The sequence below is a fragment of the Choloepus didactylus genome, chromosome 4 (genome assembly GCF_015220235.1).
Source record: "Choloepus didactylus isolate mChoDid1 chromosome 4, mChoDid1.pri, whole genome shotgun sequence".
Lineage (NCBI taxonomy): Eukaryota > Metazoa > Chordata > Mammalia > Pilosa > Megalonychidae > Choloepus > Choloepus didactylus.
Window position 1 is genome coordinate 41,922,639 of NC_051310.1, and position 17,299 is coordinate 41,939,937.

The 17,299-nt window shown below is 37.9% G+C and overlaps 1 protein-coding gene across 3 annotated transcripts in view; it reads left to right on the forward strand.

Moving 5' to 3' along the window:
- DCAF5 (DDB1 and CUL4 associated factor 5) overlaps positions 1 to 17,299 on the forward strand; it is a 128,426-nt gene that overhangs the window by 100,453 nt on the left and 10,674 nt on the right. For all 3 annotated transcript variants that reach the window (XM_037832455.1, XM_037832453.1, XM_037832454.1), the window contains exon 8: positions 16,880 to 17,007. In XM_037832455.1, the coding sequence (XP_037688383.1) occupies positions 16,880 to 17,007 (128 nt within the window). The remainder of the gene's footprint in view (positions 1 to 16,879; positions 17,008 to 17,299) is intronic.

Below are 17,299 nucleotides of genomic sequence, written 5' to 3' on the forward strand. Positions count from 1 at the left end.
TAGTGAAGTTAAAAACTGCAAAGTGAAAATTGAACTACTTGTGAGCTATGATCCTCAAAAACAACTCATTATTGAAGTTCCCTATTATGGGAATGACTCCGACTCTGAGACTGTGGGCCGGCAGTGTGTGAGGTGCTGCTAAGCATTTTTGGAGAAGTCACAGTAAAGCTGCATCTATTCATTGCTGGAGCCCAACAGTGATTAACATCTTTACAGTGATGGTCTAGGTTTTCTAGTCAATCAGTGTGTTAAAAGTGTAAGGCTGCATAGCTCAAGACCACAACTTTTTTTTCAATTGACTTATTGTTTATCTTATTATGCAACCTGCAAAATCCAACATTAACAATCATGCCTCTTCAACACTGACTGGGCTAAGGAGGTAGTAGGAAATAATTAAGGTCATAAATGTTTAATTTACAGGACGCAGGAGAATGTGAAAAACTGTCATTTATTTTTATATTATATATTTGTCAAAATTTGTCATACAAATAGGCTTTACAATATAAAGATATTGTTATAAAAAGTTGGAAAATTGGATATATTTAATGCCTTTCTTTGGATTTGTCAAGATGATCATCATGATGCCTGTCACTGTTTATGTGTTTTATAATAACCCCTATCCCTGCAACATCAACAAAATGGTATATGCAGTAATTTACTAGATATGGCACTAAAGCGTAATCATTCAGACAAAAACATAACAGGATTTTGTCAAAATTAATATAATTTATGTATCAAATGATATTAATGAAAGTAAAATGAACCCAGGGAATGGAAGATAATATTCACTATTCATAGAACTAATAATGTTCTTATGTTCAGAATATATACAGAAGAAACATAGTTAAATATTAACCAGAACACACAACATATATGAATAGATGTTTTACAAAGAGAAATACACAAATGTGTAATAAGCATAATAATATTTGCTAAAGATTTTTAGGTAAATGAAAATTAAAACCATAATTACATACTGCTACTCACCTTCTCTTCTATTGTCTAACAGTTAATCTGTATAATTGTCAGGCATGCTGAGAAACCATAACCCTCAGACTTTTCTGACATTTTGTGGATATATAATAATGAAGTAAGACAATAGGTGCTGAGTCAATAGCCCAGAAAAACCACAAAACAATGATTCATGGTTTCACAAATGCTATCATTACAACTTTTGTCCCTCAAGTCAGCCATATCTGCTCTGGACACTGTCCTTGCTGAAGGCCACCAACCCCAGACCTTCCTGAATTGTAGGAGGAAATGCAAACAGGGCACCTCCCTCTGCTGCTGAGAACCGTCCCTGCCCAGACCCTGCAGCCCTGAGAGAGAGCCCTGTTAAAAAAAATAATAATAATAATTGTAGGTGGAAATCAGTGTTGTGTTTGGCAGAAGAATTAATAAAGATCTTTAATTTCAGACTTTTATGGGTTACATTAAATATTCCTAAACAAATTGGACCGCTTATCTTGCCCCAATTACAAAAATAGTGGAACAAACAAAATAGTAGAACCACAAAATATAATGTTTTGTGTGTGTTTTTTAACAATCATTTCTTTCTAGTGTTTAACCTTAAGATACCAATCCAGTGATGGCTAGCATTCTAATATGGTTCATTATGATCTTAATAAGTAATTAAAACGTCACTTTCAGGCCCAAATCAATATCTGGGCCATTGAGACTTTTAAATAATCTACCTCTTTATTAAGTTGATATGTATGCCTTGATGGACAAATGTCCTCTGTTTACCTATACTACCTCTTTTTTTTAAACCCAGGACCTTTCATTGAATTAGATATCCCTAGTCATAGGAGTTCACAATTTTGATTCACACATACCCAGAGTGCACACTTGTGTGTTAGTAGGATAGGAAAGAGAAGATTTATGGAATACATATTTAGTATTATTAATTTTTGTTTATCTAGTTTATTTCATGAAGGAATCAGCTTTTTGCTCCCATTTGGGCCACCTTGCCTCTGAATATTTATATCCACAAAGGACACTGTATGCTGTTTCATCTTATGCTGACTTTGACTAATGTATCTGTTTTATATGCACATATAACCCAAATGTCAAATATTACATATTGGCTTAGATGGGAAAAAATAGTTTAAAAAGCTGAAAAAAGAGAATTCTGTTATGTTGAAGTCTTTAAAATATGTTGTGTTCTTTTATCATTCTTCCATTTGTAGGAGAATATAGGTAATTTCTGTGTACTTTGAGATAACTGTAATTTCAAATTCATTTGGATACATATCAGAAAAGGTTGTTTTCAAAATAAACTTGGGAGTATAAAAATATAATTGAGATTTTTAAAAAATGAAGGTAAAATAAAGACATTTTCAGAGAAAAACAGAGAATTCATCACTATCAACAGTCCTGCAAACTATCAACAATCCTTAAGGCTGAAGAAAAATGGCCCCTGATGGAAGCAAGAAACTGCTATTTAAAGCAACAATTATAATTTTGTCTTTTACCATTTGTAGAGGTAAAACAAATGACAACAATAACACAAAGGACAGGAGGGTTAAAATGGAAAAGGTATAGTATATAATGGTTATATGCTAAGGTAATATAGCCATAGTACAACCAAAAGATGGGAAGAGAATGGGAAGAATGTATGCAAAAAAAATTTTTTTTAACTTTTCTGTTACAATATTGGTGTGGAGTACTGCTGCGTTGTTCTGAGACTGTTGTGTTTGTAATGCAGCATAAAGCAAATCAGCAATTGTAGGATATTCTAACTCTGTCATCCCCCGTATCCTGAAGAACAGGATTTCTTGTTGTTAAAAGATACACGATTCGGATATAATATCGAAGAGATTAAGTAAAAACCCTAAATCAAATTGGAAGTATTAATATTAACTTCTAAAGTATTTTTATCTTAAAATATAAATGAATATATATTTGTTTATGCACATAAATATGTATATGTGCATGTGTGTTTGTTTCCTAGCTCTAGCTACTGAAAAAGCCTAGATAATGAACAGCCCACTAGCAATAAGAATTCCTAGTGGTCTTAAAATGAGGCTAAAAAATTAGGGCTTCTTGGAGAAATGACAGATTCCAGATCCTGATAGCAAGAAAGCTATGAAAGACTCCTAGGATCATGTCAAAAAGACTCAGGAGCCAACTTGAAGAGGCTCCCCTTTGGCCAAAGATGGGACAAATTGAACTTCAATGAGAATAATAAATCCAGTGGATTGAAACCTATCAAATATTTGCTTTAAATTCATATATTTCTGATACAAAAGAAAAAACCTTCAGATGGTAGGGAACCAACTCATTATCTTGAAAAATGGTACGTAAAAGGAAAAATAAACATTTATTCTGATTTTCCAATATAAACTGGTAATGAGATAGTAAACAAAAAGAAGTTTCTCTTTACAGATATATTCTAGTTAATTTAGAAATGACAGAATTTTAATGCCACCATCTAGCAACCCTCAGAGAATTAAATATTGAGAATCAACAGCTGCTAACATTACAAAAAGGGAGACAATTAGACATTATATGCCCCCTTAGGAAAGAACAAAACACTGTTTATGGTCTTGCAAAATAGAACAACTCTGAATCTGATCCAGAACCTGAACATCTCATAATCCAGCTATCAATTTACAGTAAGTGTGGAAGACAGAGGAACATGTTGTACTACACTGTGGGGATACAGTCAACAAAATCTAAACTGTCAGAAACTGTAAGTCAGATGGCCATGTTCTTTAACAAATACATTCTAATTGAAAAGGGGAGGATGGAGAGAAGGGAACCTGTTATTTAAGAAATTTAAAAGGCAGATTAAAATAAAATAAAAACCAGGCAAGACTAAAGTGTTTAGGAACACACACACTTGGGTAAGGAAAATTATTTAAAAATACAGAGAAGTGATTACTATAGAAGTCAGGATAATGGTAACTTTGTGGGAGGAGAAGGAGCTCTAATTGGAATGGGGCCCATAGGCCTTCTGGGTGGCTGGAAAAGTTCCATTTCCTTACCTGGTTGATGGTGGTGGTGGTTGCCAGGGTATTCACCTTATAAAAATTCGTTAATGCTATTTTCTATATCATTTTTATTCCTTAATTTAGCAAAAAGAAAAATTGGTAAATAACTCAATAACAAAACACAATAAAAATAAGAAAATACTCTTAACTGAATGAAAATGGAAACATGACATTCTAGCAGAGGCATCCAAGTACTATATGGGTATTTGGCCAAGATCAGTAGTCTTCAGAGTTTTCTGTTCACATACCCATTTCCACAATAATTTTTCTGAGATATAACTTACATATATTAAAGTACAGTCTTAAGGAGGAATAGCTTACACCTCTGCTAGGACGCCCCCAGGATAGGATGCTTGTTGCGTTAGGGCAGCTCCCGTGATAAGACAGTTCCTCCCTAGATAAGCCATTCTCTGTTGCCCTGTAGTCCCCTCAGTGGTGGTTTACTAAGAGAAGGCCTCATCCTTCCTCTTATTAGCCTTTTTAGTCATTTGAAGGTAGCACTCATGTCCCCCTCTAGAACTTCTCCAGAGATAGTATCCCCAGTTTATTTAGCAGTTCCTCAAAGAAAAGGTGTAATTTCTTTGCTGTACTGATTTCTCTCCTGTGAATCTGTTTAAAGATTAACTGAACAGATTCAGTAAATGTGGTCTGACTAGGCTAGAGGGAATCTTTGGCTCTTTGATTATAAGTGTGCTACATGGTGTTTCAGAAAGTACACCCAGTATCACATAAGCCTTTTTGGAGGCCGCAGAACCCCATGACCTACGTATATTATACTTGGAGTTGGCTAGAAGCCTCATCGTTTCCACATGGGCTGTGGTTGGTTGTGGAGCCCTATCCTTATTTGCTTGGGTTTCTTTGTACCTCAGGACAGACCTTATGATTATTCCTCTTGTGGGAGTTAGTAACTGATTGTTGAGGGGTTTGTTTTCTTTGTATTAACTTTCAGTGTTACATCATCAGTGTATCAAAGCCAGCCTGTCCCTTTGATCATCCTCTTCCTCTGCAAGATGTAGCAAAATGTACATCTCTGCAAGATGTAACTAAAGCACCTTTTGGTATTATTTTTAGCCAGCTTTGGTTCATTTGGGGCTTCTGCCTTCCTGCCACCATTTTGACAGAACCTACCCTCTTTTTTCTTGTTCTTATATTTTTCTATTTTCTTTTTATTCTTCTTGTCTCTTTTCACTCCTTTTACTATTTTTATAATTAAGTGCTTCATTTTATCAAAGTAATACAGGTACATAATTTTTAAATCAAATATGATAAAACTTGTTTTTTAAAAAACATGACAGTTCCTTTCTCTACCTGCTCATAGTGTTTTTCAAATTTTCAATTTTGGGCATTCTCTATTGAGGTTCTACTAAACAAATCAACCAATTTCCCAAAAGAGGAATCTTTGATCTCTTTTGATCAACTGCCTGGCAGTTGAATTATGATTCTAGGAGCCATGCAGGGGAATGGGGCTGTGTGTTTAATCCCAGACACAGATATACCTGATGTCCCCCAGTCCAAAGCCTCTTTAGGTCAACTCCAGTTGGCAACTCCTCAGGCTTCTGTGTGTGGGGAAGGGGTAGTTTTCTGGCCATGTGGGCTGGAGGGAGGAGTCTGATGGTGTAACTGCTCTTTATACAGACTTTCAACCCATCCTGTTTTCAGTGCTCCAGTTTTTACATATAATCTATTTTTAAATGTTGGCAATTAATTCATAGTTTTAAAAAATATTCAAGGTTCAGCAAGCCAAACAAAGCATTTGCAGGCTAGCTGTGGCCCTTGGGTTCTAGCTCAGAATCCTTAAATGAAGAAAAGCCTGTCAGGAAACTTGTAATCTAACCTCCTGCCTCTTTGTCTTAAACAATTATGGAAAGAGTAAAAGTGCACACTCTTTGCATGTCTGTTGAATATAAGATATTCAGGCAGGCTAATAAGAGGAAGCTGGTTTGGTGTTGTATACCCAGAACTTGACTCTAGATCACAGCAATCAGCATTTATTGAATGCCTGCTGTGTGCTTTACAGACTGTACCAAATACTGAGAGAACTAGGAGGAGATCAGCCCTTAGTGTGAGCTAAAGGCAAGGGCATCTCTTTCTCTCTCACTCCTCCTGTTCAGAAAGACTGTCAATCATGGGGAAATTTTTTTTGCTACACAAACTCTAGAAAAATGAATATGTATTTACCATACAAACAGTACTGACTTTAAGAATTGAATTGGCTAAGTAATTTGTATAAGATTTCCTAATGGGCTGAGATATCATTTCAAGGTATAAGACCTATACCCACAGTAAAGCTTGCCACTTGGCAAGACCAGGCCCAATATTTTAGTTGATGTCAAATAATAACTCATTTCAAGAAATGAATTGGGAATTTTGTTGTCACAAAGAAAAAGCCCATCAGTTGTGTTTTACACCTCTGAAGTGGGTAGAAAGGGCACCTGTTTCTTGTGATAATTGTGAGGATAAAATAAACAGACCAGCAGTTATATGTAGAGCAAGTGTGGTGTGTTGCAAGAAGCATTACAATTATTTTTTTTATTTTTTTAAATTTTTTTAAATTCATTTTTATTGAGGTAGACTGACATACCATGCAGTCATACAAAGCGTACATTCAGTTGTTCACAGTACCATTGTCTAGTTGTGCGTTCATCACCAAAATTAATTTTTGAACATTTTCATTACCACACACAAAAAAAATAATAAGAAGAAAAATTAAAGTGAAAAAGAACACTGGGTGCTTCCCCCCCCCCCCCATTTTTCTACTCATCCATCCATACACTGGACAAAGGGGAGTGTGGTTCATATGGCTTTCCCAGTCACACTGTCACCCCTCATAAGCTACATTTTTCAGCAATCGTCTTCAAGATTCAAGGGTTCTGGGTTGTAGTTTGATAGTTTCAGGTATTTACTGCTAGCTATTTCAATTTATTAGAACTATAAAGGGTTGTCTGTATTGTGTGTAAGAGTGCCCACCAGAGTGACCTCTCGGGTCCTTTTGGAATCTCTCCGCCACTGAAGCTTATTTCATTTCCTTTCACATCCCCCTTTTGGTCATGAAGATTTTAGGAGCATTACATTTAAAATCATACCTGGATTCAAGTCTGGGGCTGCCACTAACGAGCTGACTGAGTGATTTCAAGCGGATTACATGAAAGTAATTGTCTGAGTCTCAGTTTCTTCTGTAAATTGTCCCAACCTGCTTCATATCATCAGATGATTTAACAGACTTGGAGCCTTTCTGAAAACTGTGTTTTCAAATGTAAGACATTGTTATTGCTGTGTATAATAAAATCAGTATAGATTTCACAATTACCAAAGCACTTTCTCCCTAGTAACTTCTGTATGGAAGTAATGGATTTGGCAAAGTGTAGAGGAGGTGGTTGTCTCTTGAAAATATTCATATTGCCCTCCCCTTCCTTTTTCCCCAATTCTTTTTGGAAAGGGCTTTAGGGTTTTCACAGATGGAGTTGCTGTGCCCAAGATATTCCCCTATACTAAGACCTTACTATCTGTGGAAAGAAGCATAATGTAATAGAGTTGGCAAGCATTTGTTTAAATTCCTGATCCATTCATTTTCTAGTTAGGGGCTTTGGAAAAATTGCTTAACCTTGTGAAATTTTAGTTTCTTTATCCATAAAAAGAGAATAATAACACTACTACCAACAATAATAATAATATCTACCTTCTTAAGGGTATTGTGAGGGTACTTAATAGCTACTCAGTGATTGTTATTCCTCATTAAGAGAACTTTCTCCCTTTTAACTTTCTTTTTAAAAACTCCTTAGAGGCCAAGACGTTATCCTCCTTTGGGGCCCTCCCGAATGGCCTATTGAACTGTTCTTACATGTAAGCTGCTCTTGACACATCAGCAGTTCAAGAGGGAGAAAGTTATATGATAAATTTTTCCCTGAATGGAGGGGAAAAACATGCTGTTTCACTGCCATGTCACTGCAGCTACCCTTTCTGCCAGTAAGCTGATGAAGTAGGCTGGTAATACCTGTAAATGTGTTGTCATGGGTGTGCATATGTGTGCATGCTCTCTCCTCCTTTTTCTAGACTTACATTCACTCTCAGTGAGTTAGGGTCTGGGCATCTGCTTTTTCCTTCATGTAACTGGAAAAACAACTGTTTAATTCTTCACAAGTAGTTGGTTACAGCACATGCAAAGTACAGATGATGAAAGAAGAACTCAGTATAATTGACTGTGCAATTTAACACTGCTGCCTATGGAGTCTTTGAGCTTTGCTGACAGCACTGGCTCTTCCCATATGGCTTTCCTTAACTCTTATTGGCTACATGGTCCCCAGGAAGTGGCCACTACTCTCTCTGTACTGTCAGCACCCTTCATGGTACTTCTCTTTATGGTTTGAAACTTGGAGACCGTGGGACTGTTCATTCAGGCCTTTCAGAATTGCTAGTAAGTTGTTTGAGCATTTCTTTTAGATGCATCCAAGAAAAGTAGTAGTTCCTTGTCCCTTATAGCGGTAAACCCTTCTACCAGCAGAGGCAAGAATGAAATGTTTTAATTACTGTTGCTGTTTGCTAATGCTGCCATTATGCAAAATACCAGAAATGGATTGGCTTTTATAAAGGGGTTTTATTTGGTTACATAGTTACAGTCTGAAGGCCATGAAAATGTCCAACTTAAGGCATCAACACAAGGATACCTTCACTGAAGGAAGTCCAGTGGCTTACAGAAAACCTCTGTTAGCTGGGAAGGCATGTGGCTGATGTCTGCTGATCCCAGGTTGTGTTCTAGCTCCACTCTCAGCTCCTGTGCATTCTTCAAAGTGTCTCTCTTGGCTGCAGCTGCTCTGAGATCCTTCTGTTTATGACCTTTTATAGGGCTCCAGTGAACTAATCAAGAACCACGCTGATTGGGCGGGGCCATACCTCCAAGGAAATAATCTAATCAAAGGTATTATCCACAGTTGGGTGGGTTGCATCTCCATGGAAACAGCCTAATCCAAAGATTCCAACCCAATCAACACTAATACATTTGCCCCCCCCCCAAGATTGCATTAAAGAACATGGCATTTTGGAGGACATAATACATCCGAATCAGCACGGTTACCTCAAAAAGTATTTATAAAACCTCATTTTGGCAGATGATAACTCTAGCCTTCTTCTTCTTCAAGAATTGTTCCAGAGAAAATAATAAGGGAATTTATTTCAGTTTGCTCACTTATTGAGTATCCTGAAACGATAGCCAAATATGTCTTTACGTTCAAAGAACTTCCAATCCAAGAGGGAATGAGAAAAGGATGTTTGTGTGTGTGTGTGTGTGTGTGTGTGTGTGGCCTCCAATGATGGTACCACAACATTGTGAACATAATTAACACCACTGAATTATATATTTGAAAGTGGTAAAATGGGAAATTTTATGTTTTATATGTGTTAACCACAATTTTTTTTTTTAAGTGGGCTCCAAGGCCCATAAAAAATAGATTATTAAGGGAGACTTGAAGAGATTTTAGGGGATCAGGAAACTTTTAGCATTTCAAAGGATCCTGAATGATAGGTTGGATTTCATCCTCTTTATTTCTCTGTTCTTAATACAGTAAAAATACTATAAAAGAGACTTCCAAAGTTGGCAGCAGGAAGATAGAGGAAAAAGTAAAAAACTCTTGGATAATCCACACATTTGATGATCAGGCCCATGAATGGATATTGGTAGTGGTTTTTTTGTTTTGTTTTGTTTGTTTTGTTTTGTTTTGTTTTCCCCCCTGAAGGTTTTATATTCCATAGTCTAATGGACTCATGGATAATCATTCATTAAATATTTATTGAAAGCCTACTATGTTTTAGGCACTGTAGCAGAGACACAGCAGGGAAGCAAAGATGCTCTCCCTTCATGGAGCATACATTCTAGCAGAGAAAAGACTATGGTCAATAGACACAATAAATTATATAGCATGTTTAGAAGGTTAGAAGTACTGTGGAAAAAGAAAAAGTGAAATAGTAAGGGAGATAGGAAGTAGTCATGGGGAGTGGGGGGTGCTGTCAGGGGAATGTACTTCTAGATAATGTAATCAGTAGAGGTCTCACTGAGAAAGTCACATCTGAGCAAAAACCTCAAACTGGTGAGGGAATTAGCTATAGATATATGCGGGAAGAACATTTCAGGCAGAGCCAGTGTGAAGGTCCTGAAGTGAGAACAGTGTTGCCAGGTGTGTCTGAGAAAACAATGTATTGAGGCAGAGTGAGGGAGGGGAAGAATAGTAGGAGACGAAGTCATAGAAATTAAATGAGAGGCAGGATGCTGTCCAATGGAGTAGGTTTTTACTGTGAGTGAAATGGGGAGCATTAGAAAGTTTTGAGCAGAGGAATGACATGATAGATTGCTGTGTCTGCTGAGTTGAGGATAGGTGATGGGAGTGGGCTGCAAAGGATAGAAACCAGGAGAACTAGTAGGAGTCTTACGTAATCCAGGAGAGTGATGGTGGCTTGAATCAAGGTAGTAGTAGTTGGAACCCAGATAGATTTAGAACGTAAAACTATTCCTGACAGATGAAATGAGGAAATGAGGGAGGGAGAAAGAAAGGGAGGCGTCAATAATGATTCCAAGATATTTGGACTGAGCAAACTAGGAAGATGGAATTACCATCAACTAAGATGGGAAAAGCTGCTGATGGACCAGATTTGAAGAAAGTTCAAGAATTCAGCTTTGGAAAATTAAGTTTGAGATGTCTTTTAGACATCTTGGTAGGGATGTTGAATAAACAGTTTTGATACTGGATGAGATCACCAAGCAACTGAGTACAGCTTGTGATGAGAAGGGGACCAACAACTGAGCCCTAAGGAATTCCAAGCAGAGAGATGCTGAAAAGGAAATCCCTGAGGAATGACTAGTGAAGCAGAAGGTGAACCAGGAGAGGAGGGTGATATTGGGAAGGCAGATGAAAGTGGGTCAAGGGAGAGGGAACTGTGTTGAACCTTACTGATGAGTAGGATGAGGACCAAATTAACCATTGGATTCACTGATGTGGAGGTCTTTGGTGAATATCGCATGCTATCATACGCTGAATTTTCCCCAACCCAAGTCACAGTGCTTACATTTGATTTTTTCAGCTTCTCCTCCTACAAAGTAGTACCACCCCCTATGTATTTTCTCACAGTTTTGCCTTATCATTAAATTCTGCATGATTTTGCTTGATACCTCAATCTAGACCTACCAGGTATGGTTCTCCCATGAAATGCCAAAAGCATTTCCTATACCATAATCTCCTGTCTGTTTTACCTGGGTTTTTAAAATACCATTGTTAGCAGTGTTCTCTACTAATTTCAATTTAACAATCATTTGTCAAATCCTTCTCTTTTTTGTTTTGTTTTTTATTGTGAACTTTAACATATATACATAACAGTGATAACTTTCAAAGTACAATTTCACAAGTTGTTAGCAAATTTCAAAGAATGTCTTGGGTCACAGTTCCACAACTTCAGCCATTTCCATTATTGTGAAATATAACATACCTACAGAAAGGCGTCAACTCTTAATATACAGCTCAACGAGCAGTTATATAGGTAATTTCAAAAATTGTTGTGGGTTACAGTTCCACAGTCTCAGTCCCTTCCCTATTATGCAATACAAGGTATATACAGAAAGGTGAAGCCCTTCAAGGCACAATTCAACAAGCAGCTATAGAGCAAATCCCAAGAGATGCTATAGGCTACAGTTCTACCATGTCATTTACTTCCTTCCAGCCATTCCAACACCCCAGCATCCAAATATATATATATAATTATATAAAGTTTCAGCATTCGTAGACCTTTGTTAAATCTTATCTTGTTTGTTGCTACCCCTTCCTCTCACTTAATCTCTTTCTTCATATTCAGGGATGAATAGGCAATGAGCACCCTAAATTGTTCATATTGAAAGGGGGTGTCGATAGTATGGGGAAGAAGTCTGCGTCTAATTGTTGATCTTAAAGAAGCTGTTGCCTCTGGGTTTTAGGACTTGTCTGGTATAGGAATACTCTGGTGGACTTAAGTTTCTGAAAGATAAAACATAGTGAGTGAATCTTTTATAGTATCTCAGGTAGGGACCTAGGTATTTGGGAACTACTTTTGGTAAGGGCATGGCATACCGTGACCATTTGGGATGTCTAGCTGGAGTTTGCATAAGAGAAACCTCCATGATAGCCTCTCAACTCCATTTAGGAGCTCTCAGCCACTGTGACTTCAGCTTGTTACCTTTCTTTTTCCCCTTTTTGGTCAAGCAGGCATTTTCAGTCCCTCACTGTCAGGGCCAGGCTCACTCTTGGGAGCCATGACCCATGTTGCCAGGGAGATTCATTCCCCTGGGAGTCATGTCCCTCAAGGGAGGGGAGGTTAATGAATTTATTTGCCAAGTTGGGCTTAGAAAAGCCATATCTGAGCAACAAAAGAGGTTCCTTGGCGGTGCCTCTTAGGCATAATTATAGGAGAGCTCAGCCTCCTATTTACAACCCCAAATTTCACAAGAGCAAGCCTCACCAAATCTTTCTTATATGCCTAACTCTGATCTTAACATTTTGGATGTCTCAGCGTCTCAATCTTGGAAGATTGTTTAACCTCTTCATGAAGACCAGCATTCCCTTGCTTGGAAATGTAAATTTATCTCCTGCTGTCTTAATTTCTTGTCTTCAGTCGGCCTTTCCAGTCTTCTGGTCCCTCTTCCTGGTTCCTCACTACTGCTTTCATACTTTCCCCTCCCTTTAATCTCAGTGTTATCCATTGTTTCTCCTTCTTCTCTCATCAAGGTGTTTGACCCACCCATTAATTAATGGATTAATAGGAAAAGGGAAAAAAACTACAAGACTTGGACAAGAAAATTTAATATTGGTTTTTTATCCAGGTTGCATTTGTGATTGATTTTAGTGCAAAGTATTTAAGCAACTGTTGTGTCCTAGAGTTTCAGGTGCCATTGAGGATCACTTCCCAGCATGACTGAAATGTTGCTATTAGACCAAAGCATCCAGAAATCTTGACCAGGTTGCTTTTAACTTTGGGGTGGAAAACATAGACATTCTTGGAGGACTTTGTTGAAGTGAATGAAATTGACAGGAAATAGAAGTGACTAAAGTTGACAAGAAATGAGAATAGTGTCCTGGTCCTTGGAGACACCTTAGGGAAGAAACCCTTGGCTGAATGTTGTGAAAAGACATACTGATAGATAAGGAAGGAGAGGGAAGTAAGGACCTATCAGCTTAGCCCTTTGTCTTGTCTGAGGACATTTGGACTTGGCATTTTAGAAAGGTCTTTGTCTGGGTTCTAAGGAAGGTATTTTCTCTGTATCACTTGTGTTCCTGGGATCCTGTGGTCCCCTAAGGTATTGAATGAGTCACTAATGCTAGAATCCTATGAGATGGCCAGCTCTCATTTTCTTTTCCAAGACCCTGCAGTAGAATAGATAAAGTGATTTATAGCCTTCCCTACCTCCCTAGCATCCCTTCTGAACCAAAGGAAAGATGGATATATGGGAACTTTGGCCTATACTTGTGAAAGAAATCTACAAAGTGGTGGCAACATGTTTGGCCCAGCCAGCCATAGCAGATGGCCCAGGAAAATGACCATTGGTTTGTACTCCTGATTGTGCTTTTAAAGGAATGAGACAGGTATGTATGCCTGTCTTTCTAAGGAAGGGTTTAGTAAATTAGGGCAGTTTTCGTTTAGGTTGTCTGAATTATAAACATCTGAACTAGATGTATAAATGATTCTTTTGCCTTGTTCCTATGAGCAGGAGAAATTTAGGGATGAGTTGGGTCCTTTATCCTGGGTATGTGCTATTTTATTCCTTGGTACCCATTATTAGTGATTTGCTCGTGGTTTAGGAAGGAAACCATGGGGTGAGGATCCTCACCTAGGACCTCCATTTGCAGCCTTGGAGGTGGCCCTGACTGATTCATAGGGAGATCCTGTAGGTTATGTAGTTCCTGGAAAAAATACTCCCTAATTCCTTCCATCTTGAACCTGCTGATGACTGGCAGTGTCTGACTAAGTAATGGAGAAAAAGAGACCCCAAGTTCTCACTGATACTGGCACGTTGACTATAAACATTTCAGACTAAAGTGGAAACTATCTTATATATGCAAATCTCCAGAACTAATAATAGTTTATTCTCTAAAAATCATTATATCTAAACTGTACAGTAGAAACTGCCTTCAGTCACTTGAAACCTAGAAACTGGGAAAGAAACTATGGAAGACTTCTCTGGAATCATTGCTGTGATTCTGTGTACACTTCCTTGGTTACCTTAAATAAATGGCAGCAAAAATTCTTCTTGTACCTGTTTTCAGTATCAGTCTCTTAGCTTTATTCACTTTCTCTTCTTTCAGATTTCCTAGATACTGTTTGGGTGGAAGGAAGCAGAAAAGGCCTAGTATTAAAAATTGCTTCCAAGAAGAGAAACCAGATGAGGTCACAATATATGAAAGAGCATCAGAAACAGTTTTTCCATGGTCTGAAACTTCAGGCATTGATACCCTTTAATTATTCTTTAGAGTTGAAAATTATTGTAATTGTATTCCCTGTAACCATTTGTGGAAAGATTGCCTTTGCTGATAAACTACAGTTCTTTGATAGCTGATTCTTTAAGACATGAGACCCTCTACCTATCCTCCTTTCATGGTACTTTTTCTAAAATTGCCCACTCTTCAAACATTATCCATTCAACAAACATTTACTGAGCACCTGCTGTAGTTCGGGCACTGCACCCCAGGTGCTGTCTATGCAAGAGTATATAGGACAGATCCAACCCTATTTCTAGGGTCTCATGGAGTATACAGAATTAGCAGTGTGATGAAACATTCTATGGTGATAATTTAGAGCTTGTACTGAGGATATCATTGGTCATTGGATAGTCTTTTTTTTTTCATCTTAGTATAGGACTTCAAAAGAAAACCAACCTGTTTAATAACTGCCAGAAGTATTTAGAAATCAGTTGTGAGCCTCTGACTCCATCCCTATTCAAACTCTTCCATCTTCTAAAAGCAGCTGGTATGGTGGAAAGGGTATTAGGCATTGAAGCCAGACAGACTCAGGTTCAAATCCTGGTTCTGCTGTTTTCTAACTTTATGACTTTGAAGATATCACTTGAATTTTCTGAGTCATTTAAATTCCTTTTCATGGAGGCAGTAGGAATAAGCAAGAGATTGGTACCAGGTTTAACCCAAAGTTTCCTTAATCCTCTCAAGTTTATTTTTATTTTGACTAGGCCCAGGCCACTTTCCACTCTGCCGACCCCACCCTAGGAGTCCAGTGCACTCAGGCTGCCCTGGGGTTCCTGCTGCGGCACCCTACCTCAGTGCTTAACCTTTTCTGATCCTTTTTCTCCATAACAATGCACCAGTCTTGTAACCCAGTCACTTTCTTTTCCTTTATAGTTTATTAGCAAATGTGATGATGTTGAACTGAGATAGGAATAGCTTTGAATACATTATCTATTTTGGGCAAGTCACATATTAATAATGTCAAATATGGGGGAAATTTAGGCAAAGAACATTTTTGGTACCCACCAAATAGGGCAAGCACCTAAAGCTGGCTAAGTTGGCACCACTAAGGGGCAGATCAGTACAATATGAAACCTCTTTCTGTCATAAAAAATTATGCAGGCATGCCAATAAGGAGGGATATCTTCCAGGAGGCAAAAGAGATGTGTGAGGTGACCAAAAGCAGAAGTCTATTTCTGAGGAAGGGGTGTTATTTAATCATTTTCCCTCCAGAAATGAAAACAGTGAGAAATTTTTGGAACAAATGTTTGAACAAGGAGGAGGTGGGAGAGGAATGGAGGCTTGCGGAGCAGAGACTGTGCCTGCTGATCATTTGTGCCTTAATGGTGCCATACTTCTTGTAGGAATTGAGATGATAGTCACTGATTAATAAATGAACACTCATTTGTTTGATTCTGGATGCCTCACACTTTTCCAGTGGAAAGGGGCATGGGTTGGCCTGTGTGTACTGACCTGTTGATGATTGTGCTGAAGTGATCATGCTTTATGTAAAATTCAGAATTTGGGTGTGGAGTGTGTGTGTTCTCTGCAGGTGTATTACTCTTATCAGTAAAGTTGAGCCTTTGAGATTATCTCAGGTTCATAAGTGATGACCTCTTCATCTAGACTGTGAGTTCCAGACCTCTGGTACTTTTCTCAGTCATTAAAGAAGAAAGCTTACAGGATGGTGGATGGTCCTTAAAACACATCTTTTCATCAGTAACATCTTAACTTTAATCCACCCATAGGGTCTTTAAGTCCTACTCACTAATTCAAATTCTGGATACTTGGGCCCTGCTTATTATGAAAGTGATGACCCAAATCTCCTTTCTTCATCCTTAGTTCTTCCTGCTGTGGGGGGCGGGGGTGGGGTTGGCAGGAGAATTCTCTCCGTTATTTTCCTATCGGTTTTTGTTTGTTCTGTTATGTTTTATGCTATCCTCATTTTGTAGAAATTGAGGGCAAATGGATCAAAGGTGCTTTTTGTGCATTTAAGTAATTATATACTTCTGATTGTGCATGTCCCTGCCTCAGCTGTCTAACTGTTCCCAAGTAGTTCAGCCTCCTTTTTCTCATGACTGGCCTTTTCTAAGGTAACGCTTGGATTCTATATTGGGGATCAAAAACTTGAGAAATGTTTTAAGTGGCTTTAGCTTCATTGATAATGGAATTATAGTGGGTGGGCGTGGGCAATGCTTAAAGACTAAATAAAGGCTCTTGGTAAGAACACATATGCTGAGAGGTATTTCATCTTCACTCTTTCCATAGCAACTTTATCTGTAAGATTAAGCAGTCTGCTGGTGTTATAAATTAATAAAAAAATCTCAGCTCCATTCCATCACTGTTTATCTGCCATTAATCGGAACCTATTTACATTCATCCATTGCATTGTTTGATTTTTGTTTCCTTCTGTCTCCCCAGGTGGCATTGGTAGGGTAGTCAACGGAGCCTTCATGGTGCTGAAAGGGCATCGGTCTATTGTTAACCAGGTTCGATTTAATCCCCATACCTACATGATCTGCTCTTCTGGTGTAGAAAAGATTATTAAGGTGAGATACTGTCCCTTTCTATCCTTTTAGGTAAATTATTACAGTTTATAATTGAAAGTCACTGGAACAATTTATATAGGATGTACTAAAGGTCAACTAAAATTCTCGGTGATTTTGATGTATTAAAACATATTGGAAAATTAACATTAAAAGAATGGTTTTAGGCTAGAAACAGAGGGTGTATTATAGATATTTCCTTGTACACCACTAACATTTCCAATGGCTTTTCATCTTGAGTCTGATGAATTCTGCTTTCTAAACCTCAACTGGAGATTAGGGGAACCACTATCCT